The sequence below is a fragment of the Heteronotia binoei genome, chromosome 1, assembly GCF_032191835.1.
Source record: "Heteronotia binoei isolate CCM8104 ecotype False Entrance Well chromosome 1, APGP_CSIRO_Hbin_v1, whole genome shotgun sequence".
Taxonomy (NCBI): domain Eukaryota; kingdom Metazoa; phylum Chordata; class Lepidosauria; order Squamata; family Gekkonidae; genus Heteronotia; species Heteronotia binoei.
Genome location: NC_083223.1, coordinates 194,888,509 through 194,916,134, shown reverse-complemented (window position 1 = coordinate 194,916,134; position 27,626 = coordinate 194,888,509). Strand labels below are relative to the sequence as shown.

General features: G+C 44.6%; 1 protein-coding gene across 1 annotated transcript in view; it reads left to right on the top strand.

Annotated features, from left to right (window-relative positions):
- The window catches only part of LOC132576480 (dynein axonemal heavy chain 14-like), a 193,873-nt gene that overhangs the window by 68,600 nt on the left and 97,647 nt on the right, over positions 1-27,626 (top strand). The window contains exons 8-9 of the mRNA XM_060245693.1: positions 2,413-2,669; positions 8,437-8,602. Of these exons, the coding sequence (XP_060101676.1) occupies positions 2,413-2,669; positions 8,437-8,602 (423 nt within the window). The remainder of the gene's footprint in view (positions 1-2,412; positions 2,670-8,436; positions 8,603-27,626) is intronic.

Here is a 27,626-nt window from a genome sequence, read left to right as displayed (position 1 = left end):
CAGGATAGATGTTTTTTGCCTCCAAGGACAATGCGAAATGTCCCCGATTCTATACCAGAAGGGGCAACGATGCCTTCCTGCATGTTTGGAGAGGCCCTTTGCACTACCTGTTCCCTCCAACCCCCCCCCCCCCTCTTTACACGGGTGTTGATGAAGATCACACGAGACGGCACGGACTGCATTCTCATTGCTCCATGGTGGCCACAACAACCGTGGTTCACGAGACTTCTACAGATGTCCTGCCACACTTACCGTCGCCTTCCTCTTGTGGGAGATCTCCTGTCTCAAGCCAACGGCCAGGTGCTGCATCACAACCCACAGGTTCTGGCCCTGACAGCGTGGAGAATCCATCCACCTTCCTGTCTACAGAGGTAGCTAGCATTATTCTTAATGCAAGGAAGCCGTCCACCAGGCTTTCCTATCAACGCAAGTGGAAGCGCTTCTGCTCCTTCGCAACATCCAAGCATCTGCAGCCAGAGTCGGTGCCTCTGCATTTAGTTCTTGATTATTTACTGTCCCTACAGAGATCAGGACTCTGCTATTCCTCATTAAAGGTTCATCTTTCTGCCATTTCGGCGTTCCACGATCCTGTCGACAGCAAAACGGTGTTTTCGCATAAGTTGTCTAAATCTTTTCTAAAGGGCATGTTGCACCTTCATCCGCCTATCAAACCTTTTGTTCCAGTTTGGAGTTTGTCCCTAGTGCTTTCTCATCTAATGAAACCCCCGTTCGAACCCATGGCTACCGTAGATCTCAACCTTTTGTCGTGGAAGACTGCCTTACTAGTTGCCCTTACCTCCGGGAAACGGGCCAGTGATTTATGTGCCTTCCCCCATGATGCTCCTTACACGATCTTCCACAAAGATAAGGTGGTCCTTCGACCAGACCCTTCCTTCCTCCCTAAAGTTGTCTCCAGTTTCATTTATCAACATCAACATCGTTACCAACATTCTTCTCTAATCCAAGCGACCCAGGACAAAGAGCTCTGCATGCCTTTGATGTCAGAAGAGCTTTGTCTTTCTATCTTGCTCATACACAACAGTTCCGTAAGGACCCTAACCTGTTTGTGGCCTACGGTAACCCTCACAGAGGACACAAAATTTCTACCCAGAGACTATCTAAATGGGTAGTTAGTGCCATCAAGTTGTGTTACGAACTGGCTAAGCAGCCCTTGCCCGAAGGCCTTAAGGCTCACTCCACCAGAGCGGTCTCGACGTCTTCGGCTTTCCTGCAGGGCGTCTCCCTAGAGGACATCTGCGCAGCCGCATCTTGGTCCTCACCATCCACATATGTCTCCCACTATGCCTTAGATGTTCGTGCGAGACGAGACGCCTCCTTTGGCCAAGCGGTCCTCAGATCCATCTTCCATTGAAGTCAGGGGTGAGTGTATCCGCTTCCATCTATAACCTTTATAATGTGATGTGATTATGTGACTAATTCTTTTCTTTTACCAGCACCCTCCACCAGGACATTTAGCTGGCTAGTCACCCATGTGTGGGACTGCACAGAGACCACGAAGAAGATAAACAGGTTGCTTACCTGTAGCTGATGATCTTCGAGTGGTCATCTGTGCAGTCACACACGCCCACCCAGCCTTCCCCGCTGCTAGCCTCCTCTGAATGTTGTTTAATTTGCATAGTGTCAGTAACGGCTGGAAGAAACTGAGTGGGATGGGCGCTCCCCCCCTGCTCCAGGCATGCACGGTCAGTGCCTGCTCCCCAGAGTGGGAGGGAAGCGCGCCAAAAAACGCTATAGGCGAGCTATTGGAGCTCTGAGGTATGGATCCGTTGCCTGTGGCAAGACCCATATGTGTGACTGCACAGATGACCACTCGAAGATCATCAGTTACAGGTAAGCAACCTGTTTATGCTCCACCTTCGGTAGGTTTTGCAACAACAAAGTAGTCCTATAGCCAAGTCTGAATTTTCATCTAAAGGTACTGTCCCACTTCTGTATGTCTCAGAGGGGAGGGGAAGTGCACTGATTCTTGTGGAAAAAGCTAGAAAGCTTTAAAACATATCTCTGTGGCTAATCTGCATAAGCATGGTCTCACGTGCACCTGCACAGAAGTCCACTTGATGAACAAGAGTCACAGGCAAGTGCAACCTTGTTTTCTAGAATACAGACAGAATAATTCACTGCATGGTATTTACCCTGCCTAGTAATGCAAGCCTGCTTTTAAGTGTAAGGTTTTGGTATATAAATATTTGTCTTGCAGCCATACATGTGCATATACAATCTCAATATTATTATTTTTGCCGTGGTAGTAAAAATACTTTTCCATGGGTAATTCTTTCAATGGAAGACATTCTAATAGTGAAGAATAAATACAGCAAAATGTTTTATCTGATGAAAGGATATTCAGATATACATTGATTCATTTTCCAAATTTATTCTTGCTAAATGTTACAGGTGGCAGAAGCAAAGGGAGCAGGAAGGCTTTTTCATCATTCCCATGATGATGCCGGAGAGAAGCCAAAATATTTTGAGATAGCTGAATGGCGGCATGTAATGGATCAATTTGCTCGGTTTCTTCAGCTTGTGGACAGGATTTTTCAAGAACTACTTCGGAAACTTGTGCACAATGCTTTAGATCACCTTTTGGAAATATTTAAAGGTTCTAACTTTGTGACAGCTTCAAAAGAGAAGAGGAATGAAGATCTTATAAGGTTACTTTTGTCTGCTTAACATAGAAGTGTTGGTCTAAAACAGGGGTGGCCAAACATGCTTAACATAAGAGCCATATAGAATAAATGTCAGATGCTTGAGAGCCTCAAGACATGAACAAATACTACACACACATCTTTATTAAAACCTTTGCACAGAAAGATACAATACATATATATACACTTTACAACATGACTATGCTAGAAGGAGACTTTTTAAAAAATGAGAGTTGGGGATAACAGTCCCTATAAAACCATCATAGGGAAATGTTAAGGAATTACATTATTTTCACTGGTGGGAAAAGGAAACACACATGTACCATATAAATCACTGACCACAGTTTGTGACATTATGCATCTCTTTGCCCTGACACCAAGGTTAGTAAATATAGCTCCTACAAAGCTATGAAACTAAGGGGAAACCTTGTGCCACACTATTTAATTCCATCTCTGCTTCCAGTGCCTCCCTCAGCTCTTAGAATCATAGAGTTGGAAGGGATTACTTCTATATGACAGCCCTTCACATACTTGATGGTGATCATATCACCTCTCAGCCGCCTCCTCTCCAGGCTAAACATACTCAGCTCCTTCAACCTTTCCTCATAGGACTTGGTCTTCACACCCCTCGCCATCTTCGTCACCCTCCTCTGGACCAATTCCAGCTTGTCTATATCCTTAAAATGTGGTGCCCAAAACTGAACATGATACTCCAGTTGAGGTCTTAACCAGAGCAGAGTAAAGCAATACCATCACTTCATGTGATCTGGACACTATACTTCTGTTAATACAACTCAAAATTGTATTTGCCTTTTTCACCACCACATCACACTGTTGACTTATGTTCAGCGTATGGTCCACTAAGACCCCAAGATCCTTTACACACATACTACTATTAAAGACAAGTCTCTCCCATCCTATAACCATGCATTGGATTTTTCTTGCCTAAATGCAGAACTTTACATTTATTTCTGTTAAAATTCATTTCATTGGTTTTAGCCCAGTTTTCCAGCCTGTCAAGATCATCCTGTATCCTATTTCTGTCTTCTACTGTATTTGCAACCCCTCCCAATTTAGTATAACCTGCAAATTTAACAAGCATTTCCTCTATTCCATCATCCAAATCATTGATAAAGATGCTGAACAAAACAGGTCCCAGGACAGGTCCTTGAGGCACTCCACTTGCTACTCCTCTCCAAAAGGATGAGGAACCATTCACAAGCACTCTTTGGTTGTGATCTGTCCACCAGTTACAGACAGGGCCGGCTTGCCCACTAGGTAAACTAGGCGGTTGCCTAGGGCGGTGGGAGATAAGGGCCTCCGAATTGGGCTCCCCCCTCCCGGTGCCCATGGCAAATGCCTAGTTTGCCTGCCTCCCTCTTCCCCCCCCCTGCCGCCACCCTCCTCCCTCCCTCCGCAGCGCAGCAAGCCAGCGCCAGGCTCTATTGCTGCCCCCCCCCCCCGGAGCTGAGGCTGGTCCTTACCAGCTTCAGCATGGCTGGCGTGACTTTTAATTCTTTGAAGGGTCTGCGAGAGGAGACTTTGCTCCCCCTCACTTCCAGTTTCAGGAAGGAGGGGGAGCAAATTCTCCTCCCACGGGCCCTTCAAAAGATTAGAAGCTGCACCAGCCGTGTTGAAACTGGTAAGGACCAGCCTCAGCTCGGGGGGGGGGGGTGCTGACTGAGCGTGGCGCTGGCTTATAGCGCCACAAAAGAGAGGAGGGTGGAAGTGGGGTAAAGATCAGTCTGGGGAGGTGGGCAACGGAGTGCGGTGCTCCAAAGTAACAACACGAAGGGAAGGAGGGAGGCGGGGGGAAGGATCAGCCTCAGCGGGGGATGTAACAGCCTTGCAGTGCCACGAACGGAAGGAGGGCGGCTGCGGGGGCGGGGGCGGCCAGGGAGCCTGCCTGGGTCAGTGCTCAGAGGCTAAGCACCTTGACCTGGAGCTGAACAATATGTGTGAAAGAGCCGCATGTGGCTCCCAAACCACAGTTTGGCCACCCCTGGTCTAAAGGATCTCAGATATACTTAAACATTGAAAGCTATTTATTTAAAAACAGACAGGCAGGCAGATAGATATTTTCTAGGAGGAAATTTTTGGTGAGAAATATTAGTGGAGTGATTACAGTAAGCATTCAACTAAATGAAATTTAAAAAAACATTATTTTCCCTGTTTTAAGATAATTAACTGTAGAATATGTATACATCTCCAAGCTTTTGTGGAGAAAGGCAAGACTCAAGTGTATCAAATATATCATTCAGATGTGTATATCCATATAAGTTCCCCATCATTTTCTTCTAATTCGCTTAGTAATTATAACCTATATGAAACCACTAGGAGTGGTCATCTAGAGATTTGGAATGAGGTATTGTCAGTATGCAAATGATAACCAGGTCTGTTTCTTTTCCTTTTTATGATAATCAAATGATGTTCTTCCTGTCTAGGTATAATAACATGTTTTCTGAGGGTGAATAAGCTGAAGCTAACTCAAGATAAGGCAGAGATTATGCTTATGAGAGACACTAAGCACTGGGGATGTGCATTCGACTCCGCTGATGTCTGTTTATAATGCCCATTATTTGGGCTCCCAAGAAAAGATATTACCATATGGAAAGCAATCCCAAATGAATACTTACCCAGTTAGCTGGAGGACTCTCTGGGGAAGTGAAGAGGAGGGACAGTGGGTCAGTTTCACTCCCCACCACTTGGAAGCAGACAGTGAAACTGACCTGCTCTATCTCCCATATCCTTCTTCAGCTGGCCTACTGTGGCAGGCCAGCTGGGGAAGGGAAGACAGAAAAAGCATGGCTGTGGGAAGAAGGGGAGGCATTTAAATGCCATTTCCTCCCTTCTCCAGCCAGGTCAGGGAGTCCCACTGCATGATTTCTCCATTGTACCCTATGCCTTCCCAATTTCTCCAACCTTCCCCAACCTGCCTGATGTGGCAAGTGGGCGAGGTAAGGCATGGAGGCCCGGTGTGTGGGAGTAGGCCAGGTAGGCCGCCACCTCGGGTGCTACCTGGCCGCAGGGGCGGAGGGTGGGGGCAGGCGCCCCCTCGCTGTCCCTGTTCGTGCCAACGGAGCTGCCTGGGAAGCGGCCGCCTGCACGCTTCTTCCTCCGTTCTGATTTGGTAAAAGCATGCAGGCGGCAGCTTCCCAAGCAGCTGAGTCCCTCTGAAGGGGGAGAGTGGGCTGGGCAAGGGGCGGGATGAGCGTTCTCATTTGGACCGCCCCTTGCCCAGCCCCTCTGCTTCTTCAGAGGGACTCAGCTGCTTGGGAAGCTGCCACCCCCATGCCTTTTCCTCCATTCCAAATTGGAACGGAGGAAGAAGAGTGCAGGCGACCGCTTCCCAGGCAGCTCCCTTTGAAAGGGGCGGGCGGGCTACGCAAGGAGCGAGTCGAGCAAGAACGCTCAGCCCACCCCTCGCCCAGCCCTCCCGCCCCATTCAGAGGGAGCTGCCTGCGCCAGCAGAGCATCCCAGCGCGATGATGTCACTTTTGGTGACATCATTGTGCTGCACACGATTTAAGTCCTTGGGGGGGAGGGGTTCTGCCTGGGGCGGCAGAACCTTTAGCACCAGACCTGAAGACATGGGAAGGCATTTAAAGATGCTTCCCCAATTGCTCCAGCCTTTTCCTGCCCACATGCTATGGTGAGCACTCTGGAGAAGGCATGGGGAGGCATCTTTAAATGCCTCCCTGATCTCTCTAGCATTCCCCAGCCTGCCTGCTACAGCAAGCCTTCTGGGGAAGGCTCTCCAGCCTTCTCCAGCTGGCCCATGGCCACAGCCCAGTTGGAGAAGGGACGGGAAGACATGTTTAAATGCCTTTCCAATCTTTTCTCCCTTCTCTAGCTATCCCATGACTGCAGGCCAGCTGGAGAAGGAAGAAAAGATCACAGAGGCATTTAACACCCCCCCCCCACAAGTCATTCAGGGGGGAGGAGCAGGTTCCTGTCATTGTAGGGAAGGCAAGTTGCCTTCACTCCAGTGAAGGGAGTGTGCTGCTTCTGCGGGGCAACTCCAGAGAGGGAGTGATTTAAACTTGAAACCCCCTCAGTCTCTGGAGTCTCACTGAGGCAGCGTGCTCCTTTCAGTGATAAGAGCCTGCCACCCCACTGCGCAGTTTCAGAGTGAGGGTATTATTACACTCTATGGGGACAGTCCCCATAGCATATTATTGAAACAAATAAATTTGGCAATACTGATAATTCCTGAACCCTAATATCATACCAATACCAGGATTTGGGAACGTTGGCAACTATCGGTATTTTTCGGATTTGGTATGTCCAAAGCTGAAAAATACCATTTCTTTGTGTGTGCACCCCCCTGCTAAGCACAAAGGCTTTGGAAATGCTTATTACTACCTCTAGTAGTAATTAGCTATTAACACTTCATAACTAATAATACTTCATATGATCTCTACCTGAAAGAGTTCAGGAAGTTCTTTGGGATCCAGTTTTGTTTTTGAAATATCAAATAATGACTGTGATCCAGAAATCCTGTTATTAGTTTTTAGAAGATATTGGATTTATATCCTGCCGTCCACTCCGAAGAGTCTCAGAGCGGCTCACAATCTCCTTTACCTTCCTCCCCCACAACAGACACCCTGTAAGGTGGGTGGGGCTGGAGAGGGCTCTCACAGCAGCTGCCCTTTCAAGGACAACCTCTGCCAGAGCTACGGCTGACCCAAGGCCATGCTAGCAGGTGCAATTGGAGGAGTGGGGAAACAAACCCGGTTCTCCCAGATAAGAGTCTGCACACCTAACCACTACACCAAACTGACCAACTGTGCCAGTAACAAAGGATGTTGCCATTTTTATTCATTAATGGGTGACTTCTAAATCAGATCTTTCAATTCAAACCATATGGGGCTGTCCATGAAATTATCTGGAAACTATATTCGAGGTAAACATTTGGTTGTTCCACATTTTGCTGCTGACCTCTATACAGAGGACTCTAGGCAGTTCACAAAATCAATTAAAATAGTAGTTTTAAAGAAATATTAAAGTAGCATTATAAATAAAATAGTCTGTTAAAATGCATGATTAATTGGTATTATTATGATACGAAAATCAGTAGTGAAACAGAAGATACTGTCAATTTAAATGAAAGCTATGCAAAATAACCAGTAGACCTAACTCTGCGAGTGGCCTCCCCCCTTGTCACCTTGCACACAATGACAGTTGCCAGTTTATTTTGACCTCCTAGTCTGTTCCTGAAAAAATGCACATGGTTGATCTTTTAAAAAACTCTAAATGGTTAGGAAGTAGGGACATGTAAAGGAATTTCTTTTCCCTTACAAATCTTAATGCTCTTTGAGATTTCCCTTTGAAGCCTGGCTAAAGGTTCTACCTCAGGTGGAAGCAAAGCTTTAATTAATCAGGAGCAGGTCCTTCTTGATAGTAACCCTGAAGTTATGGGACTCCACTGTCCCCTCACCCTCAATTTTCTTCTGTCCTGCTTGCTAGGCTTCTGAGGATTGTCTAAGTCTCTGTTTTTCCCTTGAGTGAAAAACCTCCCCAGTTTGGTTGAGTGTAAGATCTGGATTATTTTATGTTGCTCATCTCTGTGCTACTACTTCTGATTAGTTTATAATTTTGTAGTGGAATTATGGTTTAATGATTTAATTATTAAAATAATCAGTTACTAAAACTTCTCAGAAATCATTTGGGGTGTGTAAGTGTGGATGGGTGTGTACATGCCTATACACAAATACATGCACATATTGGCCTAAATAAAAAATATAATTTAGGATTTTTTTCACATACTCAGATTATATAAGAAGACAATAGAGCGAGCGCTTTCTTCATCCCATATAGAAAGCAAACATCAGAAGATATTTCAAAAATATTCTATAGAGGCAGCTCAAGAACCCTTGTGCCATTCAAAGGAACCTGAAGCACAATATGAAATCATCACAATCAGAGATATAGATAAGGTAAATTGAGTTCCAAAAGCAAATATTTTATAGGTTTTATGAAGGGTTGTATCTAACTATTAAATAGTGCATAAAGGTGTCTATTATGGCTTGAATCCAAATGATATTGCAATTACTTCCACATACTTTAGAATACTTCAGGCTTATGTTTCTTGTCATGTTTCTTGTATCTTAAGGGATGCTGATTCTGAAATAGAACATACTTTCAAAAGCAGATTATGGCATGACACTAGGATTTGTTTTTCAAAGCAAATTCAGCTAATTGCCGTTAGACAGGATGCCTAGGTGGTGGGGAGGGAAGGAGTATGTCTGTGGCAATCCCTGTCATATCTTAAGAGTTCCTCAGTCAACCTTTCAGTTGATCCTGAGTGGTGTTTGGTCAGGTATGCATTCTTTGATCAGGCAGTTGCTTTTATTAGGGTCTGTGATAGTGGTGCTCAGGTGGCAAAACGTGACATAGCCTTCTGTCTCTTGCTAGTTCACCCTGATTTTTGTCTAGATCCAAGTGGGTAGCCATGTTGGTCTGAAGCAGAAGAACAAAATAGGAGTAGAACAAAGCTGATGAAGTGGGCTTAGAGCACATGAAAGCTTACATTCTGAATAAAACTTGTTGGTCCTAAAGGTGCAACTTGACTCCTTCATTCCACTGATTTTTGTCTGTTGGACTTCAAGTTTCAGGGGCATGGTATATTGACAAAGCTATGTCAATTGGATGTTTGTTAGGACATGTTATTTTGAAACCTTTTGTTCATTCTTCAAATAGTCTGTATCTCAGTTGTTGGGGCAATGTCACATCACTGATAATCTAAATTATTTCCTTCTCATAGGTCTGAAGGGTACTTATCTGTGCCTCAGTTCTCTCCATTCCTTTGTGAGCTTTCCAGGGTGGTGGGTTCCCATTAGGAGAAGAAATGTCAGAAGGCCCTACCATTATGCTGAGGTATTTAGGCAACTTAGGTACTCAATTGCCAGCTTCTCACAGAGAGAGCCAGTTTGGTGTAGTGGTTAAGTGCACGGACTCTTACCTGGGAGAACCAAGTTTGATTCCACACTCCTCCACTTGCAGCTGCTGGAATGGCCTTGGGTCAGCCATAGCTGTCGCAGAGATTGCCCTTGAAAAAGCAGCTGCTGTGAGAGCCCTTTCAGCCTCACCCACCTCACAGGATCTCTGTTGTTGGGGGAGAAGATATAGGCGATTGTAAGCTGCTCTGAGTCTCTGATTCAGAGAGAAGGGCGGGGTATAAATCTGCAGTCTTCTTTTTCTTCAGCGGACAAGGTTGTCACACTCTGGAACCAACTTCACTAAACATTGGTTTGGTTCAAATTAGGGGTGTGCGTTGGTTCAGCCAAACCAAATTTAGTCCCAAATACCTGCTCATTTGGCTGTATTTGGCCCAAATATAGCTGAATCAGATTCTCCAAAGTTATTCAGGGGCTGAATATGACTGCCCAAATGCTGCTGAATCAGTATGCAGCGGTATTCGGGGGCTGACCCAAGGCCATTGCAAAATTTAAAGTGAAGTTACTTACCTCCTTTCCCACCATTTATTGCCTTTTCCCTGCCTCTTCCAAAGTCTCCCTGGGATCAGGGAGGGAGGTGGAGGTGGAGAGGGATCCCCACCACCCAGTCAAAATAATGCATTTGCAGTAGCTTTGCAAGGCTGTTGTTGCTGGCTCGGCTATACCAGCCTTGCTAAGCAACATTGTTTATTTGCAGTTCTGCCAATAGAATTGCAAGCTGCAATGTTCTCTGTCCATTTGCAGGACAGTGTTCTTTTTTGAAATTGCTCTGCATGGACAGAGAGCATTTAAGGTGTCCTGCTCCATTGCTGGCTGACTGTTTGGCTGAGACACTTGTGTAGCTGCTGGCCCCTGGCTTCAGCTTCTGCTGCTCTTTGTGCCTGCCTTGGCTTGTCTGGCTGCCAGACCAAAGTGGACTGGATTCCTGAGGGTGACATCTGAAGAAGACAGCTTCAGGTAAGTTTGGGGGATTTTTCTTTTGTTTAGAAATAGGATTTAAGAGAAGTAAAAGGACTTTTTAATAAAGTCTCCCTTTACTTATCCTGTTTAGAGTGGGTGGCCTGCTTGGGGTGGGTTAGTTAGGGTTCTCCGGTGGGGTGGGGAGTTGGCCTAGTCTTTAGAAATTTTTTTTGGAAGTGTTAAAAGTTTGTTTCATAAATATTTAAATAGTTGCATTTAAAGTATCACTGCTTTACTGCTGTTATTCCCTCTTGTTTTTGGGTGGGGGAATGGGGGTTTTGTTCACTGTTGTTAATTGTGTAGTTAAATGTTTTTATGTGTAGTTAAACTTTTGTTCACAAGTTGTGATTGCAGATTTCATTACTGTTGTTTTTTGTGGATGTTGATAGATATTTCTAAGCAATGTTCTTGTTTTGGCAGGTGGGTGGCTGCTGTTGTGGGGTTGAGTTATAGTTGTGTTGTCCTTGATAGTACTCCACATTTTTGTTGCACAATGTGATTTCTGAAGGTTTGGCTTTTTAAAGTTCTTGTATTCCTTCTAGTTGCTGGGGAAGAGACTTGTGGTTGTTGTGGGTGGGTTGTTGCATTTTTGTGTGTTGTTTTGTGTTATACACAGTTGTGGTTTTTCTCTTTTTTTCTTGGGGGGGAGTGTGTTGCTGGTGGTATAGCGTTGTGTTACTCTTTTAGGCTTGTTTCCTTTGGTTGCCTTATTTGATTCTTTTTAAATTTGGTGCAGTTTGAAATCACGGTCAGGTTCAGTTGATTTTGGCCTTTTGGGGGGGAGCATTGCTGCTGGGTTGTTGTTCTGTTTAGTTGTTTAGTGTTTGTTATTGGATTATTTTTGTACACCTCACTGTACCCTCAGTTACCCAAACCCAAAACAACCTGCAGTTATCAGAAGGCTAATACACACTTAGTAACAGACAAGTTTTATTAGACTCCAAGTTTCTCCTCTCCAGACAGAAGACTTAATAATACATATAGAAAAGCAAAGCAATCAGATAACATTAGTACATTTCGGAATACAGTTACACAGTTGTAGTCAAGCATAAAGCATATTTCCATAGTAAAGCATAATTCTATAGTCTAAATCTACATCTTGTTAGGCTACATTTTCCCTGTTAGAGTTTAGAGTCTAAACCTCAAGTCCCATTTCAGTTTGGTATGACCATAGAATCATAGAGTTGGAGGGGACCTCTGGGGTCATTTAGTCAACCCCCTGCACAATGCAGGAAACCCACAAATACCTACCCCAGATTCACAGGATCTTCATCGCTGTCAGATGGCCATCTAGCCTCTGTTTAAAAACCTCCAAGGAAGGAGAGCCCACCACCTCCCAAGGAAGCCTGTTCCACTGAGGAATCACTCTAACGGTCAGGAAGTTCTTCCTAATGTTGAGCTGGAAACTCTTTTGATTTAATTTCAACTCATTGGTTCTGGGACCACAGAAAACCTTCTGGGACCACAGAAAACAATTCCGCACCATCCTCTCTATGACAGCCCTTCAAGTACTTGAAGATGGTGATCATATCACCTCTCAGCCGCCTCCTCTCCAGGCTAAACATCCCCAGCTCCTTCAATCTTTCCTCATTGTTCTCCAGACCCTTCACCATCTTCCTCACCCTCCTCTGGACCCGTTCCTGTCTCCTGTCTCTAGTGCAGATCAGGCTTCAAATCAACAAAGGCTTGTTAATTTCAGGGCTTGACCAGCATAGAGGTCCCCTGCCTCTCATGTAGTCAGCACTTTCTGCTCAAATGCCCAGGGTATATAAGAACATAAGAACATAAGAGAAGCCATGTTGGATCAGGCCAACAGCCCATCAAGTCCAACACTCTGTGTCACACAGTGGCAAAAAATGTTATATACACACATACACTGTGGCTAATAGCCACTGATGGACCTGTGCTCCATATTTTTATCTAAACCCCTCTTGAAGGTGGCTATACTTGTGGCCGCCACCACCTCCTGTGGCAGTGAATTCCACATGTTAATCACCCTTTGGGTGAAGAAGTACTTCCTTTTATCCGTCTTAACCTGTCTGCTCAGCAATTTCATCGAATGCCCACGAGTTCTTGTATTGTGAGAAAGGGAGAAAAGTACTTCTTTCTCTACTTTCTCCATTCCATGCATTATCTTGTAAACCTCTATCCTGTCACCCCGCAGTCGACGTTTCTCCAAGCTAAAGAGTCCCAAGCGTTTCAACCTTTCTTCATAGGGAAAGTGCTCCAGCCCTTTAATCATTCTAGTTGCCCTTCTCTGCACCTTCTCTAAAGCTATAATATCCTTTTTGAGGTGCGGCGACCAGAACTGCACACAGTACTCCAAATGAGACCGCACCATCGATTTATACAGGGGCATTATGATACTGGCTGATTTGTTTTCAATTCCCTTCCTAATAATTCCCAGCATGGCATTGGCCTTTTTTATTGCAAACGCACACTGTCTTGACACTTTCAGTGAGTTATCTATCATGACCCCAAGATCTCTCTCTTGATCAGTCTCTGCCAGTTCACACCCCATCAACTTGTATTTGTAGCTGGGATTCTTAGCCCCAATGTGCATTACTTTGCACTTGGCCACATTGAACCGCATCTGCCACGTTGACGCCCACTCACCCAGCCTCAACAGATCCCTTTGGAGTTCCTCACAATCCTCTCTGGTTCTCACCACCCTGAACAATTTAGTGTCATCCGCAAACTTGGCCACTTCACTGCTCACTCCCAACTCTAAATCATTTATGAACAAGTTAAAGAGCATGGGACCCAGTACCGAGCCCTGCGGCACCCCACTGCTTACCGTCCTCCACTGCGAAGACTGCCCATTTATACTCACTCTCTGCTTCCTATTACTCAGCCAGTTTTTGATCCACAAGAGGATCTGTCCTTTTACTCCATGATTCTCAAGCTTTCTAAGGAGCCTTTGATGAGGAACTTTATCAAAAGCTTTATATAAAGCATTATCCCTGGAAAACTTTATCACTTATCTCTATTTCTTCGTCATCTTATCTTATCATATACGTCAACAATCAACAGCTGCATCTTGCAGATGGCCAGTATCTTGCTCCCTACTTATACCATATAAGGCTCATACCATATAAGGCTATTCCTGTCCTGAGACAGCTTTCAATTTTCACCCACTGACCTAGATTCTCAGCCTAGGCTGTTAGCAATATGAATGCTTGAACCCTTGATGGCCAATTTTCATAAAGAGCTCTTGTAGCCAATTTCATAAAGAGGGCCAACCCAACAGAAATCTTGCCACAGTGTTGTGTTGATTTGTTTGGTTAACTTGGTTTGATAGATTTCCCCCCTCCCCTTGAAATCCTTTTGGCTGTGGGGGAGGACTGTGGCATTGTTGTGTGTTGTTCTATAACAGTGTTTCTTGGTTATACACTTTTACCCTTAGGCCTCTGTGTTAGTTTGGTCCTTTTCTACTGTTATAAGCAGTGTCTTGTTTGTAGAAAAAGCCCAGCAAGAGCTCATTTGCATAATAGGCCACACCACCTGGCCTCGGAGCACATGGTTGCCACATGACAGGTTGGGCCACCCAGAGCCATGGCCAGCCCAGTTGGAGCTCCACTCCTGTGGGCTTGGCAGAAAAAAAAAAGCCCTGGTTATAAGTCTGCAGTAGCGTCTAAGGGTATTTCTGGTTTAGGGACATTAAATAGGCTGCTCCAGTAATAAGGGTATTTTGAGGAATTTATTTTTTCTTCTTTTATATTATTGTAAGTAATTCAGCTTAGGGCTGTAGTTTTTTATTCTCAACTAACTAGGCCAGATAGGGGATACTTTCAAAAGTCCAGTGGTACCTTTAATACTACCAAAGTTTTATTTAGTATTCATCAGTTACAGATAGGGTCGAAATGCTGGTTGGTTGGCTGTCAGGAAGAGCCAGTTAGGGTCAAGATGCATCAGAACTGGGTGATCACTGAATATAGCTGAAATTGGAGTAAGGCAATATGAGAGCATACAAATACAAAATGTTACAACTAGATAAAGAATGACATTAGAAGTGTCCCAGTAGCACTTTAAGGCTAGCAAAGGTCAGTGCTGGGTGGTATAAGTGACACCAGAGCTCTTAAGATTCATGGAAACACATTCCTCATATATTGCATGGTATGGGGAGGGGGCTTCGTTACCAGGGAGCATCAATGGAATCTAGATGTCAAAGTAGCAGAGTAGTAAATGCAGCTAACGGTGGATCAGCATATCGGGAAAGACTGAAAAAGCTGCAAGTTTGCATTCAGTATAGGTATTGAAGGGGTTGATAACAGACAGGAAAATTGCTTGAGACCAGAAGCACTTTTTAATACCAACAGAGTCTGATTTCTGGGAAAAACTGAGAACTGATCAACTATTTATGTCTACTGAAATAGGAAGCCAATATCTGTTAAGTCCTGGGGGGTGTATTGTCTTAAGCAGTCTTGCAGTGACTGGTCTCTCGGCTTTGTTGAAAAAGGTAAGAATGCTTCTTTCTTTGGGCGTGTGCCATACATGAACCAAGAAGAACTAGGATAAGTACAGTGCAGTGACAGATTCCCAAGCTACTTGCTTTTAAAAGAAGAGTAGAGGTAATATTTGTGCAACTTATTGGCATGTAAGTTAAGGTTCCTCTTGAACAGCCTTGACCTTTCAGAGGCTTCTTTTAAAACCAAGTGCCCTAGTGCCCAAGATTTCCTTTCAGTGACCAATAACAAATAGAATGTTGAAGGATTCCACACAGAAATTTCTTCTGTAGGGTAGTGGGCAGCTGCTTAGCATGCAGAAAGTGCAGGCCCTCCTAGTGCGTTTAGTGCACTGGTTCTGTGCTGCAGTCCTTGCAGAAAACCTTGTAAAAAGCCCCCAACCAGATTCTCTGGTTTGAGCTAAGGTACTGTGTGTAGCACTGGCACTGGCACAGTGGCACTTATTCTGCTGAGGGACATAGCATTGTCATGTTCCTTGCTATCAAATACCCTTAACACAGTGGACTCAACTGCAGAGATTCTCTATGAGAATCTGACTGCCGCCTGGGTTATTGTTTCTCATTACTCTTGAGGTGCCACTAGGATTGGACCCCTGGTCCAATCTTTTTGAAACTTGGGGGTTCTGTGGGGGAGAGGCTCCTGCAGCTGCCCTGCAAATTTGGAGCCTCTACATCAAACCGCCTCCCCCCAGCCACCATTCATTATACCCTATTTTACCACTGACTTAAAAAAAAAAAATTCACACAAGTTTATTTCAAAATACAGAGATACACACAGAATCACATACAGAATTATACATAAATGTATAAACAAACAAGATCAAACCCACCCAGTCACCAAAAAACAACTAAAGAAACCCAGATTACAAACAGAAATCAAGTAACCCAAGCTACTGCCAAACCAGCATACACTGCTCATTTGAACCAAAATTCCCATGTGAAAAATAACCCAGAAAAGGGGACCACTTGACTAAAATATTAGACCTTCATTTTAAAGACCTCCTCCCATCCAAATTATAAGTGATTTTATCTAAAATAAAGTACTCCCAAAGGGGATGACTTTAATTTCCAATGCAAAGCAATAGCAAATTTAGCCATGTTAAGCAGCAGAGAAATTGACTCCTCCTTTAAAACAGGAATCCCAAAATAATCCCAAACTTTTAAGAGACAAATTTTAGCAGATAATGGAATTCTAACATTTGTAATATAATAAATCTCCATAATAACCTTTGTCCAAAATAAAGAAATGATTGGGCATGTCCACCACATATGAAAATATGTACCCTTTTCCAAACAACCTCTCCAGCACAGAGAATTATAAACATTAGAAGCCAAATGCACAAACTGCCCAGGTGTAATGTACCACCTAGCCATGACTTTGTAAGCCTGAGCTCTAACTTTAAGTGCCTTTGAAGTGAGTAATAAAAAAAACCAAAGATCCCTCCATTCCCCACTAGTAAAAGTAATGCCCAGATCCCTTTCCCAGGCCATTTGAAAAGGCAAAGATATAGGAGGCCTGAGGGATGGAATCAACATACTCAGAGATAAGTCCCCTTATAGGCTGAATATCATGAAAAAGCAGGTTTTCAAAGAAGGTAAGAGTCATCCTAATCGGGAATTTACATAACCAACTTTTTAATTGCAGGTACTCAAACCAAGGCAGCCTCACCAAACAGTCAGATTCCAAAACTAGCTTGTATTTCAGAACACATTTATCGCAAACATCAGTAAACCTCAGAACAAAGTAGGAGTCAAGTAGCACCTTTAAGACCAACAAAGTTTTATTCAGAATGTAAACTTTCGTGGGCTAGAAGCACACTTCATCAGAGAATACGATGGAATGGCAAACAGTCCTAAATATAGAGAGAGTGGGCAGTGAACTGGTATGCAAAATCATGGAAATGTTTGCTAGCAGATTAAAAAAAGCACAATTTGGGGTCTGGTGATAGTTTATGTTAACTGAGCTGCATCAACAAGGGGGCAATATATGAATAGCAGATTGATGTCTATGTGAAGTGCCATAAATAAGAGTCTGTTGTGATTTTAGCTGTGGGTTTAAAATGAGGGCATTAGTTTCTCAAGAGGTTTAATTTGAACATGTAACACACGTATAAACATCATTCTAGTTTGCTATTTTTTAAAAAAGAATGCATTAAAATATAGTGGAAGATGGGTTAGTATATGTGATGAGATAAACAGCCAATATCTCTTATTTGAGTATGTCAATACAAAAAACATTATTCTGATACATTGGGATTCTGTATGTCAATACAAAAAACATTATTCAATACAAAAAACAGTATGTCAATACAAAAAACATTATTCTGATACATTGGGATTCTGTGAATATATAGCTGTACTAAGTGAGAGTGGGTTTAGCATATGTAATGAGATAAAAAAAAAACCAATATCCTTATTCAGTCCTGAGGAGGTGTTTGTTCCAAGTTTCATATTAATTTGTAATTCAGCAGTTTCTCTCTGTTCTGTTCTTGAAGTTCCTTTGCAGTAAAACAGCTGCTTTGAGGTCACTCACTGAATGCTCTGGAAAGTTAAAGTGTTCTCCGACTGGTTTCTCAATTCTGTAATTCCTGATTTCAGATTTGTATCCATTTATCCTTTGGCAGAGGGTTTGTCCTATGTAGAGAACTGAAGGTTATTGTTGGCATTTAATGGTATATATAATGTTGGAAGATGAATGAGCCTGAGATGGTGTAGTTAATGCTGTTAGGTCCAGTGATTGTGTTGTCTGGGTGTATGTGGCAGCAAAGTTGGCACTTGGGTTTATTGAAAGCTCTGGTACCGATGTCCATGCTCAGATGAGATGTTGTATTGTTGTGGGTGAGGAGTTGTTTGAGATTAGGGGGCTGTCTGTGTGCAAGAAAATGTTTACACTCCAGTACTTTTGAAAGAGAACTGTCACTGTCCAACAGAGATTGTAAGTTGTTGATGATACATTGAACTGTTTTCAGTTGAGAGTTGTGTGTGACCACTAGTGGTGTTGTTATTGTCTTTTTTGGGTCTGTCTGGTAGCAGGTTTTCTCTGGGTATCATTCTGGCTTTGTTAATCTTTTTCCTGGGTACTTTAGTTCCAAAAAGGTTTGTTGTAGATCCCTCAGGTGAGAATCTGTCAGTAGGATTGGAGCAAATGCGGCTGTAGCGTAGAGCCTGGCTGTATACCATGGATTGTTTGGTATGTTTGGGATGGTAGCTGGAGGCATGCAGGTATGTTTGCCGGTCGGTAAATTTCCAGTATAAGGTAGTGTCTATGCATCCATTGTGTATTTTTAGAGTGGTGTCCAGAAAATGTATTTCTTGCATAGACTGTTTCATTGTCAGGTTGATGGTAGGATGAAAGTCATTGAATGTTTGGTGGAATGCATCCAGGGCTTCTTTACCATGTGCCCAGACCATAAAGATGTCATCAGTGTAATGCAGGCTTAAGGTAGGTATGAGTGGGTGGGAGTCTAGGAAGCATTGCTCCAAGTTAGCCATAAAGATGTTAGCATATTGTGGGGCCATACGGGTGCCCATGGCTGTACCATTGATCTGTAGGAAAAGTACCATTGATCTGTAAGAAAAGTTCATTGCCAAATCTGTAGTAGTTACGGGTGAGAACAAAATGGCACAGTTTGGTGGCAAAGTCAGCTGTGTTTTTATCAGAGATTATATTACTTACAGTTTGTAATCCATTTTGGTGTGGGATGTTCGTATAAAAACAAAGATTTGTTTGCATGGTTAACAAACAAAGTAATGGAAGCTGTAAAAGGTAAGAAGGACTCCTTTAAGTGGTGGAAAACCAGTCCAAGTGAGATTAGTAAAAGGGAACACAGGCTGTGGCAAATCAAATGCAAGACTGTGATCAGGCAGGCAAAAAGGGACTGTGAGGAGCATATTGAAAAAAAATATATAAAGACCAACAATAAAAAATTCTTCAAATATATTAGAAGTAGGAAACCAGCCAGGGAGGCAGTGGGGCCCTTGGATGACCATGGGGTAAAAGGATTACTGAAGGAGGATAGGGAAATGGCTGAGAAGCTGAATGAATTTTTTGCCTCCGTCTTCACTGTGGAAGATGAGAACTTTTTGCCCGCCCCAGAACCACTAATTTTGGAAGGGGTATTGAAAGACCTGAGTCAGATTGAGGTGACAAAAGAGGAGGTCCTACAACTGATAGACAAATTAAAAACTAATAAGTCACCGGGTCCGGATGGCATACACCCGAGAGTTCTGAAAGAACTCAAAGTTGAACTTGTGGATCTTCTAACAAGAATCTGTAATCTTTCATTGAAATCTGCCTCCGTTCCTGAGGACTGGAAGGTAGCGAATGTCACCCCCATCTTTAAAAAGGGTTCCAGAGGAGATCTGGGAAATTACAGGCCAATCAGTCTGACTTCAATACTGGGAAAGTTGGTAGAAAGCATTATCAAGGATAGAATGAGTAGGCACATTGATGAACACGGGTTATTAAGGAAGACTCAGCATCGGTTCTGTGAGGGAAGATCTTGCCTCACTAACCTGTTACATTTCTTTGAGGGGGTGAGCAAACGTGGACAAAGGAGACAAAGGAGTGGCTATTAGCCACAGTGTGTATGTGTATATATATATATATAAATTTTTGGCCACTGTGTGATACAGTGTGTTGGACTGGATAGGCCATTGGCCTGATCCAACATGGCTTCTCTTATGTTCTTATGCTTGCATTTCGGCCTTGTTTGTGGGGACCAGGGCCTTGCAGATGGCTCTGATCTTGTCTTGGGCTGGGTGTATCCCGATAGTGTCCACCATGTAGCCCAAAAAGTTTATACGCGGGACACTCAGGAGGCATTTTTCACTCTTTACCTTTAACCCGGCTGAATCGAAGCATTGGAGCATGGCGTGGAGGCGGATGGCGAACTCTTCCTCGGTGGTGGCGGCAATCAGTACATCATCAAAGAACGTCTGGATCCCATGGATGCCTTTTAAGAGAGTTCATTAGGTTCTGAAAAATCCCCGAGGCTACGCTGACCCCAAACTGTAGGCGCTTGACCCTGAAAGCGCCCCTATGCATGACAGTAGTCTTAGTTGTACTTATATACAACCTATGCATGACAATAGTCTGCGCTTCCGCTGTGGCATCATCCACTAGAAGCTGTTGGTAGGCCTGGGCCAAATCCAATTTTTGAAAATTTTGGCCCCCGCCAGGGAGGCCAAGACATGGCTGACTTTGGAGACTGGATAGGCATGGTTCCGCAGTGCCTTATTTATGGTGGATTTGTAGGCAGGCACTGCTGTTGGACTTCATGGGGGTTACGATGGGGGTCTTCCACTGTGCATTGGCCACCGGCTCTAAGACCCCTTGAACCATGAGGTGGTCGAGCTCCTCCTCAATTTTCGGTTTTAAGGCAAAGGGGACTGGCCTTGAGCCTTATGGGCTTCACAGCTGGGTTTAGCTGTAGGGACACAGGAGCCCCGATAAACGTTCCCAGAGACCCATCGAAAATGGACGAAAACTCTGCATAGACCCATTGGAAGTCCATGCCTGAGGGAACCTGATGGATGCCAGTCACTTGGATTCCCAGCGGACTGAACCATGAGCATCCCAGTAAGCTCGTGAGGTTTCCTGCAATGACTAACAGTGGCAGGGTTCTTTTGTACAACCCATATTTGACCCTGACAAATCCGACCCCGTGCATGGCAACCTCCTGTTTCTGGAAGTACTGAACAACTATCAGTGTGGGGTTGGAAACGGGATCCGCCCCCCCCCCCCCGGGGGATAGTTGTTTAAGTGTCTTGTCCTATATGACTGTAAAGGTAGCCCCCGAGTCTATCTCCATCCTACATGGAGTGCCCTCAATGAACACAGTGGTTTTTAGCTTGTCTGGTGAGGGCATTGATAACCTGCATACCTGGCTGGTGGATGTGGTGAGGGAGTGCAGCTCTGCTATGATGGCAGCTGCATGGCGTTGGCCGTGGAGTGGGATGACTTGGAATAGCAGACCTGTGCCAGGTGGCCCATCGTGGCAGATGGTGTTCCTAAATTTGCATGATCTCCATTCGTGGGGCTCCCCACAGCTGGCGCAGAACCTTGATGTCGCTGGCTCTGATGCACATGTAGGCTGATGTTGCGGGGCTGCTCGATGCAGTTTGATAGCACTGTCCCCATCTGAGTCATCCGACGCTGCTGAGTATGGAAGCTGGTGTGCACTGGCTTCAGAGTGGCGACCCTTGTCCTTACCTTGTCCTCTTCGGCTACTGTGGCTATCTTGAGGGCTTTTTCCAATGTGGGATTGGCCTCTGCTGCGATCTTCCAGCGAGTTTTTCAGTTGTGGAGGCTATATGTAAATTTCTCGAGCAAGGCCTCTTCCAAATGGGCAACATACTCATGGAACCGGGGTAGTCGGCGGCGGACTTGTTCGGTTGCTGATGCCTGTTGAGGAACTGCAGCCATCAGATCAGGCGGGTCGGCTGGGGAGCAAAATGGCCAGTCAGCGCCATGATGATCTGCTCATAGGAGGATGATTCGAGCTGTCAGCTAGCCTCAAGGTCGTGATGCCACAGGTACTCCACAGGATGGCTTTTTTCATCTCCTGCCCTCTTCCCGGTTTCCAGTCTTCTGGGCCATGAGGTAGTATTTGAGTTGTTTGACCCAGGATTCCCACAGCTCAGGATGAGCTGCGTCAAACTCAGGCAGCATTCCTGGCACAGTAGCCATGTTGTCTGGTGGTGGCATGTGATTCGCAGAGCTGGATGCAGAGAGCAGCGATGCATGGTGCAGTGCCGAGGGCCAGTGCTCCTCGCTCACCAGGATCCCACCTTTGTATAATATAGTGGGTTCAATGCAAGGAGGAGACGCCGTTGTAGCGATCATAGATCTTTTATTAGGTACAGCATGGTAACGGCTGAACTCTATAACTAACTGGGCCAACAGGGCCAACTATATACACTTCAAGGTTCCCGCACTAGGATGCCTTTGGATCATTCAAACCAGCAGGGGGCCCATGATTGGAGTAGGGCAGCAGAGATTTGGATCCTACTGCCCATTGTCTCTGAGTCCTTAAGCTCAGTTATGCAGGCTCCAATGAGCCAGGCAGGAACACCATTACTTATATACAACCTTAGTCCACATACACAACAGAAAGCAAACATCTGTCTGGCTTCTGTGGTGTTTAAGGCTGGAAAACATAGCCCAGAGTTATGCAGGGATGTTACAAAAAGGAAGTCCCCTTATGGACTCAGCACTGAAGGCATGGCAGCTGATTGTAAAGTGGGAATACTGCCCATGCTTCTGAGAGACTGGTGACAGGCATAAATAGTGGTGTCTGTCACTTCTAGACCTATAACTGGTTAGTTCCAACAGGTAGGTTGGTTCTCTTACCCTGGTTACTCCCAACAGGTAGGTTTTGGAGTTTCACTGCCAGCATTTACGCTAGTAGTAGCACAAATTCCCTACCCATGCTGCACCAATACGTGACTGATCTGTGATCAATAGAGCTGTAGTATTACTTCCCTACTCTTTTGTTTCTGTGTAATCCTTTTATTTCTCTACTGGCTGGTCTCCAAGTGCAAGTGGCAATATTGGGCATATTCAAAATTCCACTGTGCACTATATATCTAAAGGAACTCTCTTGACCCTTTCATGTGTGTGAGCTCCAAAACACTTTCCCTATGAACAGAATGCATTTCTGTTTATGCATTAGTAATATTTTTGTCCCTGTTTCACTTTCCCATTATAGGCCTCTGTGCTATGTGCCAAAATGCTCCAAGTGGTCCAGAGATCCATAATATAGAATTTCAGGGGACACAAGGTTGCTTGAGCCATGCTGAAACTGAAACAGCCAGGCCTCAGATTCAGCAGGAGCTCACAGGAGCACAGCTCCTAAACCTTTCTGAGGGTTCCACCTCTTCCTTCCTACCTACCTTGTCCATTGAATAGTAGGTGCAGCTGCATAAATCCCTGGATTAGGAGAGTGGGCAGCCAGCCAGCCACCAGGAGCTTTGCCATGCCCCCAGCAGCCCTCATTAACCCTTGGAGAAGCCCACACCACCCTTTCTCTACTTATGTGATTTTGGGTGGCGGGTGGCTTGCTGGCCTTTTGACTGTGGGGGGGGGGGCAGCCCAGGAGAACCCCAGGTGAGCGAGACCTGCTTGTGCTGTCTGGATCTCTAGTCAGCCCAAGCATTAAGAACATAAGAGAAGCCATGTTGGATCAGGCCAACGGCCCATCCAGTCCAACACTCTGTGTCACACAGTGGCCAAAAAAAATTATATATATACACACACACTGTGGCTAATAGCCACTGATGAACCTGTGCTCCATATTTTTATCTAAACCCCTCTTGAAGGTGGCTATACTTGTGGCCGCCACCACCTCCTGTGGCAGTGAATTCCACATGTTAATCACCCTTTGGGTGAAGAAGTACTTCCTTTTATCCGTTTTAACCTGTCTGCTCAGCAATTTCATCAAATGCCCACGAGTTCTTGTATTGTGAGAAAGGGAGAAAAGTACTTCTTTCTCTACTTTCTCCATCCCATGCATTATCTTGTAAACCTCTATCATGTCACCCCTCAGTCGACGTTTCTCCAAGCTAAAGAGTCCCAAGCGTTTCAACCTTTCTTCATAGGGAAAGTGCTCCAGCCCTTTAATCATTCTAGTTGCCCTTTTCTGGACTTTCTCCAATGCTATAATATCCTTTTTGAGGTGCGGCGACCAGAACTGCACACAGTACTCCAAATGAGACCGCACCATCGATTTATACAGGGGCATTATGATACTGGCTGATTTGCTTTCAGTTCCCTTCCTAATAATTCCCAGCATGGCATTGGCCTTTTTTATTGCAAACGCACACTGTCTTGACATTTTCAGTGAGTTATCTACCATGACCCCAAGATCTCTCTCTTGGTCAGTCTCTGCCAGTTCACACCCCATCAACTTGTATTTGTAGCTGGGATTCTTGGCCCCAATGTGCATTACTTTGCACTTGGCCACATTGAACCTCATCTGCCACGTTGACGCCCACTCACCCAGCCTCAACAGATCCCTTTGGAGTTCCTCACAATCCTCTCTGGTTAGACTTGCCGGGGGTGTGTGTGTTTCCTTTCTTGCATCAGGTTGCTTTTGGCTGTGGGGGGCGGTGGCATATGCTAATGAGTTATGCTAATGAGCTCCATCGCCTGTTTTTCTACAAAACAACCCCTGGAACAATTATGGCGACTGTCAAATCAGAGCCAAGAGCTAGGAACCAGAGTTCCCAAGTTGGGCTGGAAGGCGGCCTCAGAGCTAGGGTTCAGACTAGAGACTATTTCAGTCCAGTAGGCAGTAAGTACTATTAACTCAGGTCAATAAAGATCACACTTGAACAATAAATCTTTATAATCCTTTCTAGTTAGAGGAGCCATAGTTACAAGGGTCAAGCTTTATTCTGCTCTGTGTTTATTTATATCAATCTTGTTTGTTTGTTTCGTAGTGAAACACTTCAGTTTTCCATACCTGACTTTAAACTATTGAATTATTCTTCTCTACCATTTTAATCTGAATAAGGAAAACATAGTAAGATGTCAATTTCAATTATAGATGTGATTCATCATAATTCTTTTGTGTAGTCCCACATTGAGTCTGTGTGTGCACAGGCCAGACACAGCCTCCACAGATTTTTATCTATGGATTCATAGAGGAGGAAGAGTCTTGCTCTTGGACCAGCTTCCATCTGCCATCCAACCCCTCTCTGGAGGGCCCTGTAGGTGACCATGATCTTGTCTCACTAAGTGAGGACCTTCACCTTTACTCAGAATGGATGGTGAGGATGGCCCAATCTCTGGACATTCACATTACTGCTATGGCTTTGAGGCCAAAGGACAAAATTCTGGGAAGACTTCATTTAATTTAATTTTAATTTAATTTTTAAATTAAAATTGCATGCACAGCAGCCAAGAAGGTCAGAGCGCCTGCTCCAGCTGCAACGCCACTGAGGATGTTCTCCGCAGCTGAGAACGAAATGTCTGGAAGGAAAACTTTCTCCAGTAGAACACAGCACTTGAGCCCGAAAGATTCTACAAACCCTAATGATGTTACCAGCCGTGAAAACCTGAAATCTTTGATGACTTCAGTGATTGCTCTGTATGATACTGGATACTAGTTTGTATATAGAAGACATTCCCTTCAATTCTTTATTCCACTCCACAATGGACTTGGCCCTGCAAGACATGAAAAAAGTATCAAAGCCTCACATAATGTTAGCATTACGAAGACCAGTTACCCTTACAAATCTAGATTCTGGTCCTGCTCCTGGTCTTGTTGCCCATCATTCAACAGACCTTCACCCAACCAGCTGTTGCAAACTCACCAAGTCCTGACCAATCAAAGATATTATATACCTCCAAGACCAAGTTTATGACATCTTACTCAAAACCCCCCAGAGCCTCCAAACAGGATCTTTAACTCTCATGTCCTTGGACTACCAAAGCCATTGACGACCAACCATCCAGTCAGCCTCTCATCTGTTTGCCTCCACTCATTCCTTCTATCTTGGAAACAACTGGGTCTTCTCTGTCATCTATCAGGGCTACACAATAGGATTTGCCCAGACCTATCACTCCTCAGTTTGGTGCAACCCCTCTTTCAGACACCCTGCAGGAAGAGGTAAAGTCACTCCTGGAGAAGCAAGCCATCAAATCAATACCCTCAGAATCACAGGGACTTGGATTCTACTCCTGGTACTTTACCATTCCCAAAAAGGATGGCAGCATCCAAATGGCAGATTCCAAATGGACAACATTTCACAACATCCTGCCACTTCTCAAGGAAGGAGTATGGATGATGACAATAGACCTACAAGCAGCCTATTTTCATCTAAATATCAGGCCACAACATAGACAGTTCCTGTGGTTCATGGTGAGAAGGGACTACTTCCAATTCAGGGTCCTTTCCCCGTGGAATCTCTACCACTCCCTGGGTATTTACAAAAACCATGGTGTTCGTTGCAGCCTATCTCTGTTTGCAAGGTACTGTCATTTTTCCCTACATTGATGATTGGCTTCTGGTGACTGGCTCAAAGGAGCACCTGCAGGAGGACATTGCAAATACAATGCTACAGGAATTAGACCTAAGGGTGAATTACAAGAAGTCCCATCTCACTCCTTATCAACAAGTACAATTTATCAGAACCCTCCTAGATTTCCAAGCTGACAGGGCATTCTTACCCACTCAAAGGGCAATAGTAATAACCACCCTGGTCCAGCAGTTAAACAACCAACCCCAACATGGGCAATTACTATCCAGTGCTTGTTCTGTTGATTGGCAAGTTATGAATAAGAACCCTCTAACTATGATTCATCAGACATTTCAAGCCTTTGAGACATCCACAGAACATGAAGCTGCACATACCTATGCATGTACTTCAATCCCTGTCCTGGTGGGAATATGAACCAATCCTAGCAGAAAGGGCACCATTTTGACCTCCTACTCCATGGAGACTCTAACTACAGATGTTTCTTTTGAGGGATGGGATGTCCACCTGCATGGCAGATGCATAGAAGTGGAACGGAATGCTCACCAGCAGCAGCACCACATAAATTATCTGGAATTGTTGACCATCAAGTTTACCTTTCACTCCTTTCAACCAACACTACCAGGCAAGATGGTATCAATACTCTCTAACAATACCACAACTCTGAGTTACATAAATCATCAAGGGGGAACTGGGTCCAGAAAGTTGTGCAAACTAGCAGTCAACATATGGAATTGGTGCAAAGCCCAAGGGATTTTTTTCATTGCTGCTCACCTCCCCAGTGCACACACAGGCAGACTTTCTGAGTGGGGGGAGCCCTCTTTCATGGATGGGAGACCAACCAGACTTACCTATGACCAGTCTTTGAGGCTTGGGATCAAGCTGTAATAGATGCCTTTGCCACAAAGGTGAACAGGAAATGTCCAGACTTCTTCTTTTGAGGAGGCATGGATTCACTCTCCTTAGAGGACGGTGTGCTCTGTCCTTGGAGTCACAAATCTCTGTTCTTGTTCCCTTCCATTACATTCATCACCAGAGTGACCAACAAGATACTCATGGAGAGACTGGATTAGATCCTGATTACCCTGTGGTGGCCTCGACAGGCCTGGTTCTTCTTCATCTGTCCAGGGGGAACATTCACCATTTCCCACCATCCAAGGATCTCCTCCTCACATGGCAGGGCCAAGTCCATTATCGCAATATCCCTCATCTGAAGCTGATGGTCTGGAGGATCACCTGGGACTCTTCCCTGAGAGAGTAAGAAAAGTGATGGTTATAGCCAGAAACCCTCAAATGTGTAAGTCATATGTATACAAATGAAAAAAAAAAATTCCAGGATTATGTTGGAATATTGGGATTAATGCCAGACGGGGTCAGGCTTCTACTGATTTTCGACTACTTACTCTCATAGAAGCTGGCATGAGCCATTCCTCTGTGGCTTTTACCCCACTCATTCCTCTGTGGCTTTTACCCCACTCATATTTCAGCACATCATCAGAGAATCGGCGAGCATTCAGTTTTTGCACACTCTGATCCTAAGTGATTCATGAAGGAACTCTTTTGCACATTTCCACCAGTAAGACATTTAGCTGCGAC